Source organism: Ovis canadensis, chromosome 2, assembly GCF_042477335.2.
Source record: "Ovis canadensis isolate MfBH-ARS-UI-01 breed Bighorn chromosome 2, ARS-UI_OviCan_v2, whole genome shotgun sequence".
Taxonomy (NCBI): Eukaryota; Metazoa; Chordata; class Mammalia; order Artiodactyla; family Bovidae; genus Ovis; species Ovis canadensis.
Window position 1 is genome coordinate 221,181,639 of NC_091246.1, and position 26,526 is coordinate 221,208,164.

General features: G+C 36.1%; 1 protein-coding gene across 2 annotated transcripts in view; it reads left to right on the forward strand.

Annotated features, from left to right (window-relative positions):
- The window catches only part of SPAG16 (sperm associated antigen 16), a 1,117,670-nt gene that overhangs the window by 534,084 nt on the left and 557,060 nt on the right, over positions 1–26,526 (forward strand). For both annotated transcript variants that reach the window (XM_070292279.1, XM_069578269.2), the window contains exon 11: positions 4,434–4,577. In XM_070292279.1, the coding sequence (XP_070148380.1) occupies positions 4,434–4,577 (144 nt within the window). The remainder of the gene's footprint in view (positions 1–4,433; positions 4,578–26,526) is intronic.

Consider the following 26,526-nt stretch of genomic DNA (forward strand, 5'->3'; position numbering starts at 1 on the left):
ATCACTCATATATTAGTCTCCTACTTAAAACTATTCAGTGATGTTTCAGTGGTGTTAGGGTAAATTCCAGTCTTCTTTTCTCAGCTTATGAGGGCCCATCTGGTACTTTTCACATGCACTTCATTCATCATCAACACAGTCCTTCATTGCCTGTGGTCATTCTGGCCTTCTTCTGCCCCTTGAGCACACTTTTGCATGTGCAGTCATCTATGCCTGAAACTGTCTGCCCCTAAATTGTCCTAAAGATGCTTTTTCCCTCTGATCTTGCCTGGAATGTCATGTCTTCAGTGAGGACTCTAGTAACCAACCCATGGAAAATAACATTCTCCTACAAATCATTGTCGTATCACTTTTTTTTTTCTTTTAGCTTTTTTGTATAGCTCAGATATTCTGTTCAGACATGTAATTGTTGCTCTTTCCCCACCTTCATATGTAGGCTCCCTGAGAGTGGTACCTCTGTTTTGCATACTGTATCATAGGCTTTTAATTTATATTTATTGAAATAAAGGGTAAAAGTTGCATGTTAGAATGCTGTGTAAATCCTGATGCATATCCAAATATAAGATGCAAGTATTAACTAAGCAACAGTCAGACAAACCTTTTGTATGTTTGTCCTGGTAAGCTGGATAAAAGCATATGTGATGTGTGAGCATGTGCCATCATTAAGTATGAGTATATCAGTAGTCACCCACGTTCACGGGGCACACATTTTGATATTGATTCATTTTCAACCCACTGTGCATCTTCTGTGTTGGAAATAATTAGAGCCTGTGAACTGAAGTGAAGAAACATTTATAATGCTGAATAACCCAAAGTGAAGACAGGAGTATCTAATTAGTCTTTCTTGTGACAATCTTTTTTTGGATTAGACTTTGAAAAGTCTTAACAGTGGTGCTTGTGTCAGCGACTCTGCTGATAATTAATAGTATTCGCCATACACCTACACACATTCCCTCCAAAATATCCTTGTGTAATGCCACTACTGGAAAGAACAATTTCACTTAGAGAGGAGAGCTTTTGAAATGTATATATCATGTGGTCTATTGTGAGAGATATGTCCTATTATAAAAGAGAAAAAAATCTGTGATAGAACATAATATTTTATGTAACATGCCTGATATATTGTTTAACAAAACATTTTATGGATACTTCATCAGGACATGACTTGATTTAAGAAGCAGGACTAGCATTCACCCACAGTTTCTTGTTTTGAATCTGTAAGATGTTTTCCCATACTAGTTTCACCCAGTCACAAGCTTATTAACTTGGGAATGAGGTGACAGGGCCTTTGTCTTCGAATCTTGCAATTATAACTAATAGTAAGTTAAAGGGAAGCAGAAAGGTTATATTCAAAGTTTAAAGTAAAATGACTTTGTGGCACGTAGCGCAGGTACCAGGAAAATATTAAGTGGGAACTCATTATTCTTATTAATTAGAACTTTGGGAAGACATCTTGATAAGGAAAGTCATTTTATGGTATGTTACAAGAGAGACACCTATTTATGGACAGAACTTGGACAGGAACTATGCTTTCTTCATCTCGGCATGTCCAGGGCCTAGCAGAGGCCATCCCCAGTGACCAGCGACTACTTGATGCCAGTTGTATATATGAAGGCAGCAAGAAGGGGTCATTGTGTTCATATTCTCCACTATATCCCTCAATGCATTCCTAAAATCTGTATTATGAAAGAAACCACTGCAAATTTCCTTATGTTTGTGTGTGAAAGTATTCTGTGTGAAGCCTGTACTTTTGGCAGAGGATTTAACATTAGATAAAATATAGTAAAGTCTGGTGTCTCTCAAAACCACATGGAAACATCATTTTTCTCTAAATGTTTACAGTTTTAAAGACTAAATTTACTTCTTATGATCTTTATAAGAGACATGTGTGGGTTATAGAAGTTAACAACATGAAGCGCCAGGCTACAGTGAAGTGCAATAACGTCCAGTAATAATAATAGCTAATATTTACAGAAAGCTGGCCATGTTGAGATGTTGTTCCAACCACTTTCCATGTATCAGCTTGTCCTTACAACACAATACCCTTATGGACACCCTTTTAATATTCCCCCTTTTCACAGATAAGGAAACTGAGGCTGTGGAGATTGTCATTTGCTAGTCAATAAGTTCTAGGCCAATATTAAAATCTAGGCAGGCTGGTTTCAAAGTCTCCGTCTCTGTCTCTGCACTAGGATGATATTCACTGAGTTTTCATTATGTGTCTAAGTCCTTCACTTAAAATTAAGGAAGTGCATTTACTTCCTCAACTCACAAACCTATGAGGACAAGAGTATATTTCCTTCTATACATGTTGGAACTATGTCTAATCATGTAAACATCATTTAATGGACAAAGTACCTTATACTTTTTAAAGACTAGAATATCGGTGTTTGACTGAAACTAATCCAGAATGGTTAGGGAAAAAAGTCATATGTAGATAAGAGATATTTTAAAAAGAGACAGTGCTAGAAAAGAGATACATACCCAAAGAAGCCATAGAGCATGCTTAGTAGGTTCAGTTCACATGCAGTTCAGGCGGTGTGGAGGGAGCTGCAAAGTAGAAGGGTTCAACCGCGCCTGGAGTAACACTTCCAAACTGATTAACCACCAACAGGCTTGTATTTATATTGTTTCCTTAACTTCGGCAAACAGCTCCCATCACAAAAGTCATTTTGGAAACATCTTTCGAAGTTTGTAAAGACGTCAGTGATTTTGGCTATCTTCACTTAAAGAGGGTAATTTATCATCTAGTCAAGTGCGCATGTGTCTGCCAGGAAAGCTGTGACCAACATACATCACGCTCAGGAGCTTCAAGGATTTGGTTTGCCTTCTTACGTGTGCTTTAATGTAGGATTCATTTCAAACTGACATTTTTTTTGTTTTTTTACCTCTCATCATATTTTTCTTCTAATTAAGTTCTATAAATGTGTCCTCTCCCCAGTTTGAGCTGTGATAAATTCCTTTTCTGAATTGGCCTTCTGAAAGTCACAAACCAACATTATGATGAATTACAAAATGAATAATTTCCCTTCTACCATGTTTATTTTGAGCAGCAAAGTGCTGGAGAAAAGGGAATTTTTTTCACTCAAAAGAAAGCTCTGCTCACAGTGGTTATGTGTCTGTGAGTTAAATAGTTCCAGCACTGACCGACCCCAGCATATTTCCAAAACTGGATAGGCCTAATGGAAGGACATGATTTTTTCAGCTCAGAATTTGGGGATTTAAGGATATTCTTGGAAGGAATCCAAAATGAGAAAAGGTGTTGTTTCATGTAAGCCCTGTAGTTACTCATGTAGGTATGGACTGAGACCATGGTTTCTTTGGGAAACTGATTTCCTAAAGTCTATATTGCAGAGGAAAGGAACAATGTCATTCATACAATGGGCTATGGGAGAAATGAATTTATAGTTTTTATTTTTAAGTCCCTATTCATTTCACTTCATTATACATGCAAGTAAATTCATTATGTCTTTGATGTGAGACAGCTGTGTTGAAATTGAACAACTTGCTGCTAATATTTAGGCTGGTATTTTAATACATGCTTAACACAGGATACATTTGTTCCCTTTACATTGGAAGGCATAGATGAAACTATATAAATAAGATTAAAGTATTGCCATAGATAAAATATCAGGCATTAACCTTTTAGTCTCTTGATTTTCAAATGGTTTAGCGTCAATATTTAAACAGCCACAACAATCATAGTCTGGTTCAAGTAATACTGCTTAATGTGTTAATCATTAATTTTACATACTTCTTTCTCAGTTCCCTCTATGCCTTTATAGAGTGGGAATTACCTCTTGCATCCTGAATTCATTACTGTGATTTGTGTACTGTGCCTTGACTGAAGCCAATTTAAGTGGCATATTAGTGTGGAATTTGAGCTCCTTTGCTTTTTGTAGATAGGAGCTCATGGAGTTAATGTTTCTTTTATAGAATTTATTACAGAACTATGATAATGTGGTTATGATTTATGATCTATTCCTGGATAGTATCTGAATTAAGATATACTACAGTCTGAAAAGTTTGATTTTATATATTGTAATAAGCGTGGCTACTGGTCCAAATGTCTGAACACACCAAATTTTCATTGGCATAACTTCTCCTCCCTGAATGAAAAACCAGAACTATTATTTCAAGCCAGAATTAGAGCTTTTAGGTGAATTATGAGCATTCACCTAAATCAACCATCCCATTTTTCAGATGAGGAATGTAAGATCCTGTGAAATTAATTAGGTTGATGACATTCAGGAAGGTATAAGTTAGGGCTCTAGCCAGGAGGTTGAACCTGGCTCTTCTGACTTCTGAGCCAGCATTCTGTAGCTGTCCTGCCTGGCTGAAATGGATAAATACTACCATTTCATTTATTCTCCATATGAAGCCATTCACTGTTACCTTCCCTTAACAACCTTTTCTTCTCTTTCCCTGTGTAGCATCGTCATGCACCCTCACAAAGACCTCCTTGTCTCCTGTGGGGAGGACCGTGTCTGGAAGATGGTGGGGCTCCCCAAAGGCAACGTGCTTCTCACAGGCTTGGGCCACACTGACTGGCTTTCAAACTGCTGCTTCCATCCCAGGTCAGTGCACACAACTCTCAGAGCTAGTCTCATCTCTCCAGGAAGGCACTTGTTTACTCTGTGTCTTCATTCTGCTGTCTTTTTTTTTCTTTTTTCTTAAACCACTTATTGAAGTATGAATAAAGGTATATATTTAATGTATACAACTGGTAAGTTTGGAGATAAGTATACCTCCTTGAAATCATCACTGTTGTCTATACCATAAACATTCCTATCATCTCCAAAAGTTTCCTCCCATCCACTTTATCTTATCATCATCATCATTATCCTCAAAACACTTAAGATTTGTAAATGCTAGTGGTTCAGTGGTAAAGAATCTGCCTGCAATGCAGGAGACTCTGGAGACTCAGATTTGATCCCTGGGTTGGGGAGATACCCTGGGGAAGAAATAGCAACTCACTCCAATATTTGTGCCTAGGAAATCCCATGGACAGAGGAGCCTGGTTGCCCACAGTCCATAGGGTCACAAAGAGTTGGACACAACTGAGCTACTGAACATACACGCACAACCTGAGATCTACCCTCTTTAGCAAATTTTTAAGTATTCCTTAAGAATTGTTTGTTGTACGCTCTATGGTATACAGTAGATTTCTAGGACTTTACTTGTCTTATATAAATGAAACTTGAAAGTTTATACTGCCACTTTCCTCTCTGCAACCCCACCTCTACCACTGAATTTTGAAACATGTAGATAAATTCTCCTTTGGCTTTCATTATATTGACTTTAGATTGATTGCTTTTGATATTTAGTACATGTAAAACTTAATACACATGCTGATGCATTTAAGAAGAGTAATGAGCTTCCCAGGACAAGCTTCAGAAACGCTCTTTGTCCTCATAAACTCTGACAAGGCACATGAATTTCAATAGTGCATAGCAGTGTTTACTTTGCCTCTGTTAATCTTGTATTTTTTTCCCTTCAGAATTAAGATATCTACCAAAAAGGATCAGGAGGCAGTGATCAACTCCTTTAAAAATTCAATGATACTTAAGATATAAAAGGGAACAAGCAGAACTGAAGGCACTGAGCCCTATAATTTTCAAAATTCACTTAATTTTTGTACCAAAAGAACCAGGGCACAGAAGGAATGAAACACACATACACATTTTTCTGGTGGCAAGAAGGACTGCCCACTGTTGCTTGTGGTCAACTCTTATCCCTAATCCTAGTGGTCTTCTCTTATCATTATGCTTAACATTTTTAAACACTCCTGCGTCTGGCTCTTTCTAACAGTTTCTGGTCTAATTATTCTTGGAGACATATAGTTCTTAGTGAAACTTCTGAATGGTACCATTGGGAAAATTTGTTCTTTGGAGAACTTTATTTTTTGTTTGCACAAAACTTTTTTTAAAAAAGCATCTTTATCTTATCCTTAGTATGAAAGTCAGTGAAATTAGATTGAAAAAGAGTAAACTAAATTATTCAAAAATTTGTGTCTTAAAGAGAAGAGTAAACTAATTTTTCAAAAAAAATTTTGAAAGTGTTTTTAAAATACAACTTTAGTGCTAGATGTTTGGATTTAATTTTTAAACGTATAATGCATTCCATACCTGATATGTGGATAAACAGATCTGCACCACCTCTTACCTCTCAGGAACATAAAGCCCATCTTGCAAGCAGAGACAGCACAATTAGAAGTGTAGTGTATCACTTACATAGCTGCTGGGCATACTAATCAGATTTCAATAATATCCCGTCACCATGACAACCTGTGACTCTGACATTTTCTTATTAGTGTTTGACTAGCACATGGTCCTTTTAATAGATATTCCTACTTTTCCAGTCAATTACTGAAATTAAAATGAGGTGAAATATATCATTATTCACTCATAGTATGAGTTTACATTTAGTACTTTCTTTGGTAGAATTTTAGTAAAGTGCAGTCATACTGCTTTTTTTCTAGTGCATGTGGGATAAAAATAATGGGAGAAAGTACATTTAGCCATGTGTGTTTTAAGTGAGAGATAATGAATAATGAGTGTTCTATTTGCAGAATTGACAAAAACAATGAATGTTTATTAGAAACAATAAAAAAGCTCTTTTTTATTTGGGGTAGGGACTATTTCTCAAGAAGTTTACATTTCATGCCTGAGACATTTTACAATGCTTAATGTATGTAAATCAACTCTGAAAACCATATATTATGTATAAATATATGCATAGATGTGTATATAACATTTATGTCTAAAAGCTGTTGAATTTCCTGCTTTCTGAAATTTGTGATACTTGATTTTTATTTTTGCTTAGATAATTTAGTCAGTAAAAAATAATTTATTTGTTAAAGATAACACTTTTCCTCTTTATATACTTATCTACAATCAAAGAATCAAATATAAAATAAATTTGATTCAAATGTGACACTAATCTGTAGTTGGATCTTTGATGAATAAATGCAGTCATAGTCTTCCTCAAAGCCCATTTTTGTGATCAGTTTGATGTTACTCCCTAGGAAGAGGTCCAGAGTAGACACATTATACAGTGTTGCCTGCCTAATTCCTCTGCTCTTCACACAGAAAAACAAACCTGGACGTTTTCTTTGTAATTTTTCATTGCGGTTGTCCGCAGTTGAGTATTTTCTATAACTTCCAGTTAGATGTATTCCTGATTACTATGACATTGACGCCACTGTCCCTCCTGCCACAGTAACGTCTGTCAGATTTCTTTTATGGATCAAACTTACTTAATATGAGAGTGGGATATTCACTGAGTGGCTTGAGCCAGTCTTAGTCATCCTATTTTCCTTGTCATAATGGACATCTTCAATATATAAACAATAAATACGATGGTCATGATAATATCAGGCAAAAGATGAGTGACAGAAAAAAATAAACGGGGAGGGTAACTAATTATCACTTGAGGATCAGATAATATGATATTGAAATATATAAAATAAAGCTGTTAGAAATACTAGATTTTGAGAGTCAAATACTTCGAAGCAAATTAGTTTTTAATCTGTCAAGTAAACAAACTTACAGTGGAATTAGAGAAATTAATAGCAAGTGTATTTAGTAGTATATATTGAACTTCATCATCATAAACTTTATGCATGAAGAGAGATTATAGATTCTTTGAAAGCTTTCATTAAGTTTTTAAAAATATATAAATCTTAAACTACAGATTGAGCATAAATAGATTCTTCAAAATCACAAATGTACAAACTAAAATTTGTGAGCAAGATTCAATTGTAAAAGAAAATAGCAAATCCATAACTAAAATATAATAAAATCTGAATTGTTAAAAAGTAAATAAATGAATGTTGGGTCAAAGAACTATAATATCATTACCTACCTGATAAACAATCACAAATATAATACTATAAAACTTATGAGATGTAGCCAGAAATGCATTTAGAGTAAAACTTGTCCCTTTAAAAGCTTTAGCTTCAAATGAAAAGAAGAAAACAAGTGAATTATCTAAATTAAAAGGAATAACTGGTCAACAAATATTCAGAAGCAGAGAATGGATAAATGGAAAGTAGAAATGAATGAGTTAGAATAAAAAGAGTAAATTTATATTAATAAAAAGGATTAAAAAAAACTAAAAAAATAAGCCACTATAATAAAACAGGTAGATAACTCAAAAATTGCTGACATAAACCTTAGCAATTTGGAAAGAGTTAAAACCACATATGCAGAAACAAAAAAATATATATACTTGGAATTTTTGAGAAAATAATAGATCTCTATGAAAATAAGCATCACCAATACTAAATCAAGATGTGACAGAAACCCAGACTAGATTAATAACGAAGAAATTTGAGTTCTAGAAGTTCTGCTTTTCATTCCCATCTTCTGCAGTTTCATGACTGAGTTTTAAAACTTTTATTTAAAAAGACAAAAGAAATCAGTTAATTTTTAGGTTCACTGATTTTTCTGAAGACAAGAAAAAATTGAAACTGTTACTAATTTTACAAATACAGCATAAACAAAATTGAATAAGTATAGCAATCCCACCACAATTATACCCCCATTTCACAGTTATAGATGCAAAACTTTTAAAGAGAATGCAGAAAATGAATTGTATATCAAAAAAAAAAAATATCGGTGTACAATGACCAAGTAAGATTCATACTTTAAAAGGGTGGAATATACAAGTGATTCAGCTATGAGGACATACTTTCATAAATTTTACTAATAGACATCAAAAATTGCTTTATGTTGGATAAAATCTAGTATCTATACTTAAGACACATATGTCTACAAATATTGTTCATCCCCATGTATTGGAATTGATAAGGGGAATGAATTGTGGAACAGCTGGGATCTAAGAAGACTTGGCAGGGGGATACCATGGCGTTAGATGAGTCAGATGAGGAATGGTATTCACAGGTAATAGGGCAAAGTGGGGAACATAAAACCAAACAGGCAAGATACCTAAAATATCTACAATCAAAATAGGAGCAAGGCCTCTTTGTCCAAGTCTTCAGTATTTATGCAAGCCTTGTTACTTGTCCAGTTGGTATATATATTCGAATAATTGTAAGGGCTTCCCTGATGGCTCAGATGTTAAAGAATCTGCTTGCAATGCAGGAGACCCAGTCTCAATTCCTGGGTTGAGAAGATCCCTGGAGAAGATCCCTGGAGAAGGGAATGGCCACCCACTCCAGGATTCTTGCCTGGAGAATCCCATGGACAGAGGAGCCTGGTGGGCTATAGTCACGTGGTCTCAAAGAGTTGGACATAATTGAGTGACCAACACATTCACTTTTCTCTCTTTCACATGGTAATGGTTAGCCACATTTTAAAAAAATGGTAATTGTTATATTTTATTAAAAATAAACACTGACATTTTATACCATATTTATAACTCAAGAAATAAAAGGCATATGGAAAACTTTTAACTATAAACACTATACAAATATTATACAGACTATACAAAATGAAGGCACTTTAAAACTCTTACTACAAAGGCTATAGTATTTCAAAATAACACTCTATATATAAATAAATGATTACCATCTATTGTTTACAGAAGAAATTGGCTTTGTTTGAATCTAAGTTTTTAAGGTCCTTAGTACAACCTACTTATCAAGACACTGTTAATAGGAACGACGTGGGTAACTAATCATGATTCATTTTTTACCACTAGATGGCGATCATACATTGGTAAGGTAAAGCACCGTTTCCGTTTACTGGGTACACTGATGAAAGGGATTCATCAGTTGCTGAAAATGATGAGGGGGTTGAACAATGTAGAGAGTGTGCATTGCCGCTGCCTTTGCACTGTTGAAAGAGTGAAATGTATAACGCCAAAAAGCAGAAACCTCAAGCATAGTCCTGTGGCAAGGTAGACATGCTCTAAACTGCTAAAGTGTGCATCTTAGCTTCACATTTGCTAGTTGTGTCAGTATTCTCATCTGCAAAATGGGTGTAATAATGATACCTACTTTATAGGTTAATTATTAAGGCATATGAAAAACACTAGTTCTGTTCCCTGGGACATATATGCTCAAGAAATGTTACCCATTATTATCTTTTATTCATTGATAGGAATGTTGAGAACTTGAAGAAAGCTCAAAAAATGTATAAAACTGGTAGCCTTAAACACAGTTGGTTAGGAAGAAAAGACTACGTTGTGATGTCTGTGTTACACCAAGCTAGAATTAGAAGAATGTTCTCAAACCATGAAATATCAGAAGATTCTGTCTGACGTCCTTATCAAATTAAATGTAAAAACATTTATAAACTGAAAAACAAATATAACACAAAAAGATATATGTTTTCGTCTGTTTTTAGCCCTTAAAAATGTGTCTCTTTAAAAACTATACCAGGAGTGCATTGTATTTTGTTTTTATAGAAGGGAGATATAATTCTGATTTTTTTTTTCTTTTTGGATTTTAGAAGGAAAGGAATTGGTTAGAGGCATCAAAAATTTACTTTTTAAATTAAAGAAACATTTGAATTGAAAGTATTTAAAAATAAAATATTTCTGTTGTTTCTGAAGAATGTGAAATGTGTAATATTTGACCTGCTCTATTCACAGACATGTATTATTATTGTTGGTCCATTTAGCTCTGGGCAACTAAAACAGTTGTGTATCAACTTCCTGATTAATAGTGAAAGATTGGTAAAACATACACTATACTACCTTAATAATACATGCCACCTCATGTGAAGAGTTGCCTCATTGGAAAAGACTTGATGCTGGGAGGGATTGGGGGCAGGAGGAAAAGGGGACGGCAGAGGATGAGGTGGCTGGATGGCATCACAGACATGATGGACATGAGTTTGAGTAAACTGAACTGATACCAGGTAACTACTCCATGAAAGTAATGTGGTTTTGAGTGTAAATACAATGTTCGGTTCTCTGGAAGCTTGAGGTTGCATTTTCTTTTCTTTGACCACAGTTATTATGTGAAGCAGCATGTATCTTCCCAGATACCTCTATAAAATGAAAGTGATTGGGATTAGTGATTTAAACAAATTCATAGTGCTGCATTTTTTTTCCTGACTTCACTGCCTGAAGCAGAAATAGAACAGACAACATCCTGTTAAATGTAACTTCTATCCGTATAAACTGATTTATGTATTGTGAATAAATGGGCCTCCACAAAACCCCTGATATTCTCTTTGTGGTACAAGCTGACTATTCATGTGTTTTTACAGTGCCTAAAACCTTAGTATGAAAGGTCTTTGACAAGCATATAATTTAGTTATTAAAAAATAAAAGCATAGTTAGCCATTTTATTTTCTATAAACATAAGCCCAGGGTTCACATTCCAAAACATAATGAAGGGATTCATGTACCAATTTCCTATGACTGTGATGTTCCCAGCTCCAGATGCTTTCATAATCTGGAAACCTCAGTAGATTTCTACCAAGATAATTTTGAGGTATAACTGTTAAATAATATCATTCTACTTTGTAATCTTTGAAGAGGTATATGTTATCCTTCTTAATATAGTGCTTAATACAGGTTGTCTTCTTTACCTGAAGAGGCTAAGCATAACAGCATACTACTTTAAGTGTTTTGTTTTTTTGTTTTTTTTTTGTCTAATTCTAAAAATAATACTGGTCACCATAGAGAAAAGCGTTAAGAAAGTAAAAATTTCCCATAGTCTTACAGCTCAGTGCAAACTTGGAGAGACTGCTGAGGGCTCTCCTCAGGCAAGTGGCAGGATTTGGTTCTACATAAGAAACACCTTCTAAAGGCAGACTTGTGTTCATGGGACAGTGTGACAAACCACCAGCTAGGTCTAATCTCTGAGAGCCTCAGTTACTCATTTGAAAATGAAGATGACCTACTTCATAAGGTTTTTATGAAGAATGTCTAAGAAAATCTATTCAAAACATTTGGCAGTCCTGGGCTCAGAGTAAATATTTGATAAAAGTAGCACTGTTGGTGTTTGACAGATTATGGTCAAGATCTGGTTTCTTCTGAAACCAGTATCTTCTCCAGGTCTATTGGCCTGTCTCTTTATAGCAAGAAAAAGAAATTTGAGTAATATTGTAAGTTTATTTAGGTAAGGGTATCTCTGTATCATTGGGACATAGCCTATCTATTGAAACATTATAGAGAATCAGTAAACATTTATTTAATTAAAATGAACAAAGTGAAAAATAATAGACCAGGAATATGGCAACTTTCTCTTATATACTTAGTAGTACCCTGGAGAAGGAAATGGCAACCCACTCCAGTATTCTTGCCTGCAGAATCCCATGGACAGAGGAGCCTGGTGGGCTACAGTCCACAGGGTCGCAAAGAGTCGGACACCACTGAGTGACTTCACTATTGTGTGATTATAGGGATATTCTCACTAACATACATGCAAACATACTCACACACACCACTTGTTATACTGAGATTACTTCACCACTTAAAACCTAATATTAGTCCTTCAATTGACAGAAAAACCCTAAAATATAAAATTTTCTCTGAATAATATTGCAATGAGGATAAATATCAGTCAGAAGCTTAATAATTAGGAGAGGAGCTTCCAGAATACCAGAATAAGGACCTTCAAGAATCTCTCCTTCATAAAGCCTGGCAAAAGTTGTTACAATCAAATTTATATAAGCTTCATGTGTACAAATTATATTTTGACTTCTATATACTCTACAGAGTTCTCACCACCAAAAACTGTTTTCATCTGTCAACACACAGTTGATCCTTTTCCCTATCTCACCCCTCCTTCACCTCTCTTCCTCTATGGTAACAAGATTCTGTTCTCTGTTTTTGAGGATTTTGTTTGGTTTGTTTATTTATTTAATATGCCACAAATAAAATGATATGGTACTTCTCTGTCTAATTTATTTCACTTAGCATAATACCCTCGAGGTCCTTCCATATTTTCTCAAAAGGCAAGCTTTCACACACATTTATTTGGCAGAGAAGAGTTCCATTGTATGTATATACAACGCATTCTTTATCCATTCCTCCATCATTGAACACTTAGATTGTTCCATATCTTGATTATTGTACACAACATTGTGATGAGCATAGGTATGAATATACCTATTTGAATTAATGTTTTCATATTCTTCAGGTAAATACTCAAATGTAGAATAGCTGGATCATATTGTAGTCCTATTTTTAATTTTTTGAGAAATCCTCATACTGTTTGACATGGTGGGTGTTACAATTTACCTTCGCTCTGACAATGTAGGAGGTTCTTTTTTATCCATATTCTCTCCAGTGCTTGTTATTTGTTTCCTTTTCTGGAAACTCATTTAAATGTTGCTGACTTCAATTTTCTAGTTTTTTGTTGAGGATGTTTGCATGTATATTCATTAGAGATACAAGTAGTGGTTTTCTTGTGATGTCTTGTCTGGTTTGGGAATCACAGTAACACTCACTTCACTGAATGGGATGGGAAGTGTCCCTCCTCTTCTATTTTTTTTTTTTTTTGGAAGAATTTATAAGGATTAGTGTTAATTCGTGAAATATTTGGTGAATTCATCAAACCAGTGAAGCCAGCTGGTTCTGGCCTTTTCTTTGAGGAATGATTTTGATTACTAATTCAGTTAGAGGAATGTTTGTATTTCACCTGTAGTGGTAGTTGCTCAGTGGTGTCTGCCTCTTTGCAACCCCACAGACTGTAGCCTGTCAGTCTCCTCTGTCTGTGGGATTTTCCAGGCAAGAACACTGGAGTGGATTGCCATCCCCTTCTGCAGAGGATCTTCCCGACCCAGGGATTGAACCCTGGTCTCCTGTGTTACGGGCAAACTCTTTACCGATTGAGCTACAGGGAAGACCTGATATTTCACCTGGACTACTTAATTTGTTGTCATACTCTTTCCATATGTATTGTTGCATTGTTTCTAGTTTCCTGCATCAATTTTAATTCTATAAATTTGGTAGTGACATCCCTTTCTTCATATTTTTATTTGAGGTATAGTTGATTTACAATGTTGTATTAGTTTTTGGTATACTAAAAAATTATTCTTGGAGAAATATCTACTTTTGTCTTCTGCCCATTTTGTATTATTTGTTTTTTGTTATCGTGTCGTTTGAGCTTTTGTATGTTTTAGAAATTAAGCCCTTGTTTGTTGCTTTGTCTGCAAATATTTTCAAGCATTCTGTAGTTTTTCTTTTCATTTTGTTTATGGTTTTCTTTGCTGTGCAGAAGCTTGCAAGTTTGACCAAGTTCCATTTGTATATTTTTGCTTTTATTTTTATTGCCTTGGAGGACTGATCTAAGAAAACATTGCTATGATTTATGTCACAGAACCTCATGAACAGTATGAAAAAGCAAAAGCATATGACACTGGAAGATGAACACCTCAGGTTGGTAGGTGCCTGATATACTGCTGGAGAAGAGCAGAGAAATAACTCCAGAAGGAATGAAGAGGCTGAGCCAAAGTGGAAACGGTGCCCAGTTGTGGATGTGTCTGGTGGTGAAAGTAAAGTCTGATGCTGTAAAGAACAGTATTGCATAAGAACCTGGAATCTTAGGTCCATGAATCAAGGTAAATTGGAGGTGATCAAACAGAAGATGGTGAGAGTGAATGTTGACATTTTAGGAATCAGTGAAATAAAATGGACTGGAATGGGAGAATTTAATTCAGATGACCATTATATCTACTACTGTGGGCAAGAATCCCTTAGAAGAAATGGAATAATCCTCATAGTCAGCAAGAGATTCTGAAATGCAGTACTTGGGTGCAGTCTCAAAAATGGCATACTGATCTCTGTTCTTCTCCAAGGCAAACCATTCAGTATCACAGTAATCCAAGTCTATGCCCCAACCACTAATGCCGAAGAAGCTGAAGTTAAATGGTTCTATGAAGACCTACAAGACCTTCTAGAACTAACACCCCAAAAGATGTCTTTTTATTCATAGGGGACTGGAATGCAAAGTAGGAAGGCAAGCAATACCTGGAGTAACAGGCAAGTTTAGCCTTGGAATACAAAATAAAGTAGGGCAAAGACTACCAGAGTTAGTCATTGATCATAGCAAACACCCTCTTCCAATAATTCAAAAGATGACTCTATACATGGACATCACCAAATGGTCAATACCAAAATCAGATTGATTATTTTAGCAGCTAAATATGGAAAAGCTCCATAAAGTCAGCAAAAACAAGACCGGGAGCTGACTGTGGCTCAGATCATGAACTCCTTATTGCAAAATTCATACTTAAATTGAAAAAGCAAGGAAATCCACTAGGCCATTAAGGTATGGCCTAAATCAAATCCCTTACAATTACACAGTGAAAATGACAAATAGATTCAGGGGATTAGATCTGACAAAGTGTCTGAAGAACTGTGGAGAGACTTTCATAACATTGTACAGAAGGTGGTGATCAAAACCATCCCCAAGAAAAAGAAATGGAGAACAGCAAAATGATTGTCTGAAGAGGCCTTACAAATAGCTGAGAAAAGAAGAAAAGCTAAAGACAAAGGGAAAAGGAAAGATATACCCATCTGAATGCAGAGTTGCAAAGAGTAGCGAGGAGAGATAAGAAAGCCTTCCTAAGTGAACAATGCAAAGAAATAGAGGGAAAAAATAGAATGGAAAGACTACAGATCACTTCAGAAAATTAGACATACCAAGGGAACATTTCATGCAAAAATGGGCACAATAAAAGACAGAAATGGTATGGACCTAAGAGAAGCAGAACTTATTAAGAAGAGGTCACAAGAATACACAGAAGAAGTGTGCAAAAAAGATCTTCACGACCAAGATAATCACGATGGTGTGATCACTCCTCTAGAGCCAGACATATTGGAAAGCGAAGTCAAGTGGGCCTTAGGAAGCATCACTATGAACAAAGTGGAGGTGATGAAGTTCCAGTTGAGCTATAGCATCCTATATGATGATGCTATGAAAGTGCTGCACTCAATATGCCAGCAGAGTTGGAAAACTCAGCAGTGGCCATGGGACTGGAAAAGGTCAGTTTTCATTCCAGTCCCAAAGAAAGGCAACGCCAAAGAATGCTCAAACTACCACACAATTGCACTCATCTCACACACTAGTAAAGTAATGCTCAAAATTCTCCAAGCCAAGCTTCAGAAATATGTGAACCATGAACTTCTAGATGTTCAAGCCGGTTTTAGAAAAGGCAGAGGAACCAGAGATCAAATTGCCAACACCTAATGGATCATCAAAAAAGCAAGAGAATTTTAGAAGAACATCTAGTTCTGCTTTTCTGACTACACTAAAGTCTTTATGTGGATGGCAGCAACCTGTGTAAAATTCTTAAAGAGATGGGAATTTCAGACCACTTTACCTGCCTCCTTAGAAATCTGTATACAGGTCAAGAAGCAACAGTTAAAACCAAACATAGAACGAAGGACTGGTTCCAAATAGGGAAAGGAGTACATCAAGGCTGTGTATTGTCACCCTGCTTATTTAACTTATATGAGAGTACATCATGCAAAATGCCAGGCTGGATGAAGCAGAAGCTGGCCTCAAGATAGCTGGGAAAAATATCAATAACCTCAATTATGCAGATGCTGCTGCTGCTACTGCTAAATAGCTTCAGTCATGTCTGACTCTGTGCAACCCCACAGATGGCTGCCCACCAGGCTCCCCTGTCCCTGGGATTCTCCAGGCAAGAATACTGGAGTGGGTTGCCATTTCCTTCTCCAGATATGCAGATGACACCATCCTTATGGCAGAAAACGAAGAACAACTAAAGAGCCTTTTGATGAAAATGAAAGAGGAGAATGAAAAAGCTGGCTATAAACTCAGCATTCAAAAAACTAAGATCATGGCGTCTGGTCCCATCACTTCATGGCAAATAGATGGGAAAACAATGGAAACCATGGCAGACATTTTCTTTGGCTCCAAAATCACTTCAGATGGTGACTGCAGCCATGAAATTAAAAGATGCTTGCTGCTTGGAAGAAATACTTTAAAAAAAAAAAAAGCCTAGATAGTGCATTAAAAAACAGGGACATTACTGACCAAGGTCCATATAATCAAAGTTATGATTTTTCCATTAGTCATGTATGGATGTGAGAATGGGACTATACAGAAAGCTGAGTCTCAAAGAATTGATACTTTTGAACTGTGGTGTTGGAAAAGACTCTCGAGAGTCCCTCAGACTGCAGGGAGATCAAACCAGTCAATCCTAAAGGAAATCAGTTTTGAATATTCATTGGAAGGACTGGTGCTGAAGCTGAAGCTCCAATATTTTGGTCACGTGATGCAAAGAGCCAACTCATTAGAAAAGACTGTGATCCTGGGAAGGATTGAAGGTAGGAGGAGAAGGGGACGACAGAGGATGAGACAGTTTGATGGGATTACCGACTCAATGTACATGAGTTTGAGCAAGCTCCTGAAGATAATGAAGGACAGGGAAGCCTGGCGTGCACAGTCCATGGGATCATAAAGATTTGGACATGACTGAGTGACTGAGCAACAACAATGCCACAGAACGTATTGCCAGTATTCTCTTCTATGAGTTCTATAGTGTTATATTTGGGCTTCCCTGGTGACACTGTAGTAAAGAATCTGCCTTTCAATGTAGGAGATGCAGGTTCGATCCCTGGGTCGGAAAGATCCCCTGGAGAAGGAAATGACAACCCACTCCATTATTCTTGCCTGGGAATGCCATGGACAGAGGAGCCTGTTGGGCTACTGGGAATCACGAAAGGGTGAGTCACCACTCAGCAACTGAATATCAACAACAATAATCTTCAAGTCAGTAAGCTATTTTGAGTTTATCATTGTATGAAGTAAGGGAGTGTTCTAACTTCACTGATTGACATGCAGCTGTCCAACTTTCTCAGTAACACATGCTAAAGAAATAATATTTTCTCCATTGTGTATTCTGGCCTCCTTTTTTGAAGATTAATTGACCATAGGTGTATGGGTTTATTTCTGAATTCTCTCTTCTGTTTCTTTGAACATGATGCCTTTTTTTTTGTGCAAGTATCATGCTGTTTTGATTACTGAAGCTTTGGAATATTGTCCAAAGTCTAGATGGGTTATGCCTCCAACTCTGTACTTTTTCCTAAGGATTGGTTTTAGCAATTCTGGTATTTTGGGTATATAAAATTCTGGTATAAATTTTAGGATTATTCTAGTTCTGTGAAAAGTGTCATAGGTAATTTGATAGGGATTGCATTAAATTACTTTGCTTACTATGGCCATTTTAACAATGTTAGTTATTCTAATACAAAAGCATGAGATATCTTTCCATTTCTTATAATCATCTTTAATTTGTTTGATCAATGCTTTATAGTTCTCAGCGTGTAAGTCTTTAACTTTCTTTTTCGGATTTATACCTAAGTATTGTATTTTTTGATGCAGTTATGAAAGGAATGCTTTTTAGTCATTTTTGTGCAGAATCTTTAGATTTTTCTCTACACAGTATCATGCCATCTGCATGTAATGACAATTTTACTCTCTTCTCTTCCAATTTGAATAGCATTTTTTTTTCCCCCTAACAGACTGTTACAGCTAGGACTTCTAATACTATGTTGAGAAGCGACAGTGGGGATCCCTGTCAGATTTTAGTGAGAAGGTTTTCAGTTTTCTGTGATTGAATGTTATGTTGACTATGTGTTTGTCATACATAGGTTTTATTATGTAGACATATGTTCCCTCTGTACCTAGTTTGGAAAGAGCTTTTATCATGAATGGATGTTGACTTTTATCAAATGGTTTTTATGCATCTATTAAGATGATCTTGTGTTTTTATGTTTTCTTTTCTTAATGTGGTATATTACATTGATTGATCTGTGTATTTTGAACCATCCTGACAACCTTGGGATGAATCCAACTTGATTGCAGTATATGATCTTCTTTTTATGTATTGAATTATGTTGGCTAAAATTTTTTTCATCTATAATCATCAAAGATATTGGCCTATAATTTTCTTTACTGGTAGTAATTCTGTCTGGTTTTGGTCTCAGTGTGATGATAGCTTCATAGAGTGATTTGGGGAATATTCCCTCCTCTTAAAACTTTCGGGAGAGTTTGAGAAAAATCAGTATATGTTGTTTACATGTTTGATAGAATTTTCCAGTAAAGTCGTTTGATCTTGGACTTTTGTTTGCAGCAACTTATTTTGTTTTTGTTTTTTTTTTTTAATTACTAATTCTATTTCACTTCTAGTGATTAGTCTGTTCATATCATTTATTTCTTCTTGATTCAGTTTTGGTGGGCTGTATGTTTCTGAAACTTGTCCATTTCTTCTAGATTGTCTAATTTGTTGGCATATAAAAGTTCATAGTATTCCACTATTTTTTTTAATTTCAGCAATATCTATTGTTACTTCTCCTCTTTCATTTCTTATATTGTTTATTTGGCCTTCTCTTTCTACTCTTCTTGGCCAGAAGTTTGTCGATTTTGTTTGCCCTTCAAAGAACCAGGTCTTGGTCTTAATGATTTTTCTAAGGTTTCTTTAATCTCTATTTTATTTGAAATAAAATAAATCTCTGATATTTATTGTTTCCTTCCTTCATCTGGCTTCAGGGTTTTTCTAATTCTTTTAGGTGGTAGATTAGATTGTTTATTTAAGATTTTTCATATTTTTTTAAGCTAGTCTGTATCTCTATGAATTTTTCTTTAAGGACTGCTTTTGCTACATACTCAGGTTCTGGTTACTTGCTGGATTCAGTTCTATCTACCCTTTTGGAAAAATGATCCAGTGATGTCTGGAAAGTAGCTTTTTTTCCCTCATCATATCTGACGTGATAGCACTGGATTGCATTCTGAACGGCTGCTGCAGCTTTCACATACTATTTTCCACTTCATGTCCTGTGCCTCAAAACTAACAGAGCTCCTCAAATAAAGAAAATCCCTTTGTCATTTCCTGTGTCATGAGTCTCCATTCCTCAGTTACTTTACTCTTGTCTCTCTCCATCCTTTCTCTGGGCCTCCAATTCCATCAGGTCTTCACATATGCATCTTTGAAATTTCACAGCTTGAAGGTTTCTAGGTTGGGGGCTTACTGTATTATATTAGTTTCTGGTGTACAACAGAGTAGTTCAACATTTACAAATATTATGAGTTGATTTTTATATTAATTCTGCCAACTATCTGTCACCATACAACATTATTACAGTGTTCTTTATTGCCAAGTCTGTCATCTGTTTTTATTATTTTCACCTAATTAATCTCTTTCCCTCCTCTTAATTGGGTGCAAAGTTAAGAATTAATATTTTTTACTTTACTAATTAACATTTATAAAATAGCTTATTTATGTTTGTAGCCCCCTTGCAGATTTAATTAATAATTATGTTTTCCCTTGCTCCTTGGAAAAGGTGTAGTTAATAGTTCTTTTAATGTCTGTAAACAATTTGCACTACACATGTAACCTCATTTTGGGTCGCTCTGTTTATCCCTCGAAGAGCTAGGAAGCAGCCTCCACTTTCTTTCTCCACGTCTCCAGTTCACAGCCACTCCTCCACTTGTCACAGTAGTGTCAGTGTCCACCCTCAAAGGGCTTTAATTGGACTCATATTAAAATGACCTTTTTTTCACTTCCACAGAGCTTCCACTGTATGAAATCTTGTTTTTACCAGACACCAAGATTTGATTCCAGTCTGACTTGTGGCATGGCAGGAAAATATTCAGTTTTCACATAAATAATATATTTAGGTCACAATTCATCCTCAACAGGCTTGACAGAATACGGTAGTTCGTAGTCACTTTTTCTTTTCTTTCCAGTTTGGAGTATAAGACTGAGATAGCTTGAAAGGGACATTCTTGTTACGGCCACCCTGATCTCCCTTGGGTCTTCCGCTAGCTGCTGATATATGTTCAGGACACTGTGACACTTGTCTTACCTGGCCAACCTAAGAAGGAGTCAGTGACCTAGCTCTTCTAAAACACTTCTGGATGAATGAGCTGTAAGTGGTACTTATATAATTAGCAGAAAACATTTGATCACATTCAACATGAATACTTTATAGTTTTGAATTCCTTTCCTGAGTTGAGTTTGTCATCCTGTAACCCATTTTACAAATACCCCTATGCCTGGATGTGTTCCATGATCCTCATTTCAGATTTTTCCTACCACACCACTATTTTCTCTAACTTCATATATATTAAGTTCTTTGATGCTAAGTCATCTTGAACATTTTGGAAATTTGATGCAGTAGTTTTCTAGTTTTTCTCCTTTCTTTTTTAGTGAGTGGATTTCAGAAATTTGTTATCTCCGATTCTATAAAATTATCCCCTTCTTCTGACTTTTAGCTTCAATTCAAAATCTTCTGGTTTAAGGAGATTTAAAAAAATGAAATAACTCAGTTGAAAACTATTCTAAATTTTCTGACTTTCCAATTATTTTACATCCTCTTTTCAGAAAGAAACCTTAAGACTTTGTGAGCCTTCTACTTCTCCTGATCCTTTTCCCAAAAAGAAGACACATTTCTGAGGTTTAGTGATACATTTGAATCTACAGGGAGTGGCCACAGGGTATTCTGTCTATGCTTTAGACACTTATTTATGAAAACACCCTTTGTTGCAATGACTTCTGCGTATTATGAACTTTAGTCTCATAAATTCCCCTCTGCTCCCTAAGAAGGTTTTAGTGGGGTTTCTCAAGCTTTTTGTGTATGTTTGTACTTAATGCTGAGATTTTTAAAACTGAAACCCAGATCTTTATGCATTCTTCTAGCCAATTTGATATATAACATACCTAGTAAATATTAATTGAGATCTTGGGCATCTGTTGACAAATTTCTTAGTATCAAGGTTAGAGCATTTGTTCTTTTTTTCATTTTTTTTCTTGGTCATTCTTACAAACTCTAGGTAGGGGGAGTTAGAAACTTGGGTCCATATCATCATCTTATTCAGAAGTCTGTGTTTATTTTTAATAGATGATTAAAATTGACTTTTAGGGTCATTTTCTTTCTTCTGTTTTTATATAAGCAAATTTTGCCCTAAGACTTACTTCTGTAGGCAAGAAGTTTCTCAGGTCAAATAGATGCTGTCAAAATAATGACTCCAGGAACTGTTAAATGTCATGAGGAACTAACATTTTGCCTCTAGTTAAACCAAAAATCATTCAACTGTATCTAAGCTGTAAAGAAATATTAGCTTGTATGACCTAACCCTGCTGATTGATGGCCTGATTAAATTACAGAGGAAAGCTTGGCAACTTCTACAGATTTTAGAAAATTTTGTTGCTTTACGGATATCAGTAAAGCTCACAGTTCTCATCTAGGAGAGGCATTATAATATATATGAAAACATTTTAACTGAGAGGATGTGCTACCTTGAAAGACACATCAAGCCCTCAGGTCGAGAGTTGTCTTTCTGGATCAACCATGTGCTTTGATGTAAATGTGTACCTGAGCCACATCCATATGGGCAAAATGACTCATGGCATGACTCTTCCGTTGATCTTCAACTCTCTTCAAAGACGGTATCAGACACTCATTACAATCATAGAGTGAGGATAGCCATCGTAAAGAGAGTGACAGGACAGCAGCAGCTTTTGTACAAAAATATTGTTACTGATAATAGCAAAGTAAGCAATATAGAGGTATTAAGAATATGTTAAGTGCACTATTGTTTAAATTTAGTTAGCATCCTTATCAGAGATAATCATATTGTTTTTATTAAATACAGTTCATTCACAGATGAAAACCAATAGCAAAGGCTAGATCAAATCTTAAGTTAAGGGGAGCCAGTTACAAGAAGGTGAGGTTAAAGGTAGAATAACCAGATAGACTTTTGCACTAGTCTAGGTGAAAATTGAGCACAGCCTCCAACCTTTTTCAATCTGGATTCTTCAAGAGAATTAAACACTAGAGAAAATTGAGTACTACATTTTCAGTTCTCTAATTCTTGATGTCTGGGTGTACAGGAGAAAAATAAATGTAATATATTCACTGGGTATATTAGGACATTAGGGCTTAAGTCTCTTAATTGACCTCTGATTGAGAAGGGTCAAAAGACCAAGGCCCAGTGAGTGGTAATAGAAGAAAACTTTGATTTATAAATATATATGAGATAAACACAATATAAATAACTCTCATCAGAATTTGGAAAGATGGGAATACCAGACCACCTGAACTGCCTATTGAGAAACCTGCATGCAGGTCAGGAAGCAACAGTTAGAACTGGACATGGAACAATAGACTGGTTCCAAACAGGAAAAGGAGTATGTCAAGGCTGTATATTGTCACTCTGCTTATTTAACTTCTATGCAGAGTACATCATGAGAAACGCTGGGCTGGAAGAAGCACACGCTGGAATCAAGATTGCCGGGAGAAATATCAATAACCTCAGATATGCAGATGACACCACCCTTACGACAGAAAGTGAAGAGGAGCTAAAAAGCCTCTTGATGAAAGTGAAAGAGGAGAGGGAAAAAGTTGGCTTAAAGCTCAACATTCAGAAAAGTAAGAGCATGGCATCTGGTCCCATCACTTTATGGGAAATAGATGGGGAAACAGTGGAAACAGTGTCAGACTTTATTTTTGGGGGCTCCAAAATCACTGCAGATGGTGACTGCAGCCATGTAATTAAAAGACGCTTACTCCTTGGAAGAAAAGTTATGACCAACCTAGATAGCATATTCAAAAGCAGAGACATTACTTTGCCAACAAAGGTCCGTCTAGTCAAGGCTATGGTTTTTCCAGTGGTCATGTATGGATGTGACAGTTGGACTGTGAAGAAAGCTGAGTGCCGAAGAATTGATGCTTTTGAACTGTGGTGTTGGAGAAGACTCTTGAGAGTCCCTTGGACTGCAAGGAGATTCAGCCAGTCCATTCTAAAGGAGATCAGCCCAGGGTGTTCGTTGGAAGGAATGATGCTAAAGCTGAAACTCCAGTACTTTGGCCACCTCATGCGAAGAGTTGATTCATTGGAAAAGACTCTGATGCTGGGAGGGATTGGGAGCAGGAGGAGAAGGGGACGACAGAGGATGAGATGGCTGGATGGCATCACCGATTCTATGGATGTGAGTTTGATTGAACTCCAGGAGATGATGATAGACAGGGAGGCCTGGCATGTTATGATTCATGGGGTTGCAGAGTCAGACACGACTGAACGACTGAACTGAACTGAACTGGACTGAACATTTAATATGGTCGCAGATTTTTTAACTTGAAAAACGAGGCTTCTGATATAAAAAATTAGAGGTAAAGGAATACACTTGTGGAAAATTTTATAACTCTGTTTTGTGTTTATTTAGTTTGAAATGTCTTTAGGGTATTTAGGTAAAGATATTAGTGTATGAATCTGAATCTCAGGAGAGAGATTTGAGCTGCTGTGTGTTATCCAGTGACACAGTAATGATGCATAATAAAATATCCCACATCCCTCATGTCTACATGCCTCTCACATTCCTACCACAGGGCAGGCTGGAAGTGTCCTCACAAAGAGGCTCAGGTACAAAGACAAGCAAGCTCAGCCATTCAAGGGAACCTACAAACTTGTGCATATTCTCTTGAGGACTAGGCTTGAATGGGTATGACATAATTCCCTACTCATTCTGTTGGTCAAAGCCCAGAGTGAGGGAGGGTGGGGACTACTGAATAACAAGGTCAAGGTCTATGTCATGGGTACAGGAAGGGGTGGAGTATTGAGCCATTTTTGCTTTCTGTCATTTCATGTTGATGAAGTGACCATGAATCCAGGTTTGCCCAGAAAATTCCCAGTTTACTCCTCCTATTTTTATAGAACTATTGATAGCATGCCCCCTTACTCTAAAAACGGTAATGATAACCCTGTATGCGAGACAGCAAAAGAGACACAGATGTATAGAACAGACTTTTGGACTCTGTGGGAGAGGGAGAGAGTGGGATGATTTGGGAGAATGCCATTGAAACATGCATAATATCATATAAGAAACAAATCGCCAGTCTATGTTCGATACAGGATACAGGATGCTTGGGGCTGGTGCACAGGGATGATCCAGAGAGATGATATGGGGTGGGAGGTGGGAGGGGGATTCAGGATTGGGAACTCATGTACACCCGTGGCAGATTCATGTCAATGTATGGCAAAACCAATACAGTATTGTAAAGCAAAATAAAGTAAAAATAAGAATTAAAAAAAATTCTCCAGTGTGAGTAATAAAATTATATGGTAGACCTACATTGTGGGGGATTATTAGGAATAAAGGAACTAATTGGAACAGAATGTGCAGTGGGAGGAGAAGAGATGATTTATGATTAGAGTCCATTCAGGAGGCACTAGGGAGCAGGAAATGAGACAGGACAGAATGGATCTGAGGAAACCTAGACAAAGAGAGGTACATGAAACAGGGTAAATGACAAGGTCAACACCACCAAGTTGTGAAGTAAGATGCAAAGTAAGTTGCTTTTGGCAACTAGGAGCCTTTGGTGAATACAGTGAAGAGGGTTCAAAAGAGGTTTCAGAAGAGTGATTGCAGTGGATTAAAGAGTAGACCCTAGTTGTTGCTCTCATGCTAATTTAATATAGAAACTTTTTGTTTTTCTATTCTGGGTCTTAAACAAGAGGGACAAGGCCCTGAGGAATGATGTCCTTATAGTGCTGACATTCTCAGGATCTGAAAACTAAGTACTGACTCCAGACAAAACCAAATGTGTAAGAACTAACATCTATAGGTTATATTTCTTTCCTAGCTATCATTTTGGCATTAAATAAAAATGGGTCTGGTGTGTATTCATTAGGAATTATTCTATTATGATTGTAAATTCATTTTTTTTCTGTATGTGATGTCTTCAATTGACATAAAGCTCAGCAATACCTACTGTAGTTATATTAAATGTTAACCAGGACATTATTTTAATTTGGGAAGCTGTGATAACTCCGTGTGATACAAAACCCTTACTGAGACTTTTAAAATAAGATAACTTTAAGGCTGGTCATGATATTTTGGACAATTGTCCTAACTTTGATAGAGCAGAAATGTATAATACCAGCAACCCGAGCCAAGAGTTTACCTTAAGAATCTTTGCAAATTTGATACTATATGAAAGTTTCCAGCTATAAGCAGGTGCAGCCTTAATGGCAGTATATGACACAATTTTTTTTGAATGACAAAACCCTGCATTTCAAGTGTAAGAACATTGCTTTCAGTGATTTAAAACTTCAAGGATAACTAATTGACTAACACATAAAAGGACAGAAAATCTGACCAGTATTGACTTGACAACAGAAAGGAAAAACCAGAAAGAAAAAAAAGAAAAGAAAGAGAACAATCTTCATGTAGTTGAATCTTTTTCTTGTCTGCTACTTACAGTTGGCAAACCTATTTTGTGAGAGTGGACATCAAATTCCCTTTGGGATTCTCAATTTCATTTATTTTTATCAATAAAAATACCCTTCTTGTGGAGAAAGGAATACATCACATATAAATGGAATACAAGAGATTACACCACAAGCAGAGCTTTTACCTTGACTAATCCAATAGCTCTGGCCAAATATCTCAATGTCAAAAGCATTATAAGTATTCTACAAGGTATGTCTGGCAAAGAGAAATCAATAACAAAGTATTGAATTTGATTAAAATGTTTACTTTTCTTCTCCACCCTTCTCCTTCCAAAGCTAAATAGCCCTTTCCCATACTAATATGATCTCTCTTATAGTAACTGGCTGGCTTTGTTTCT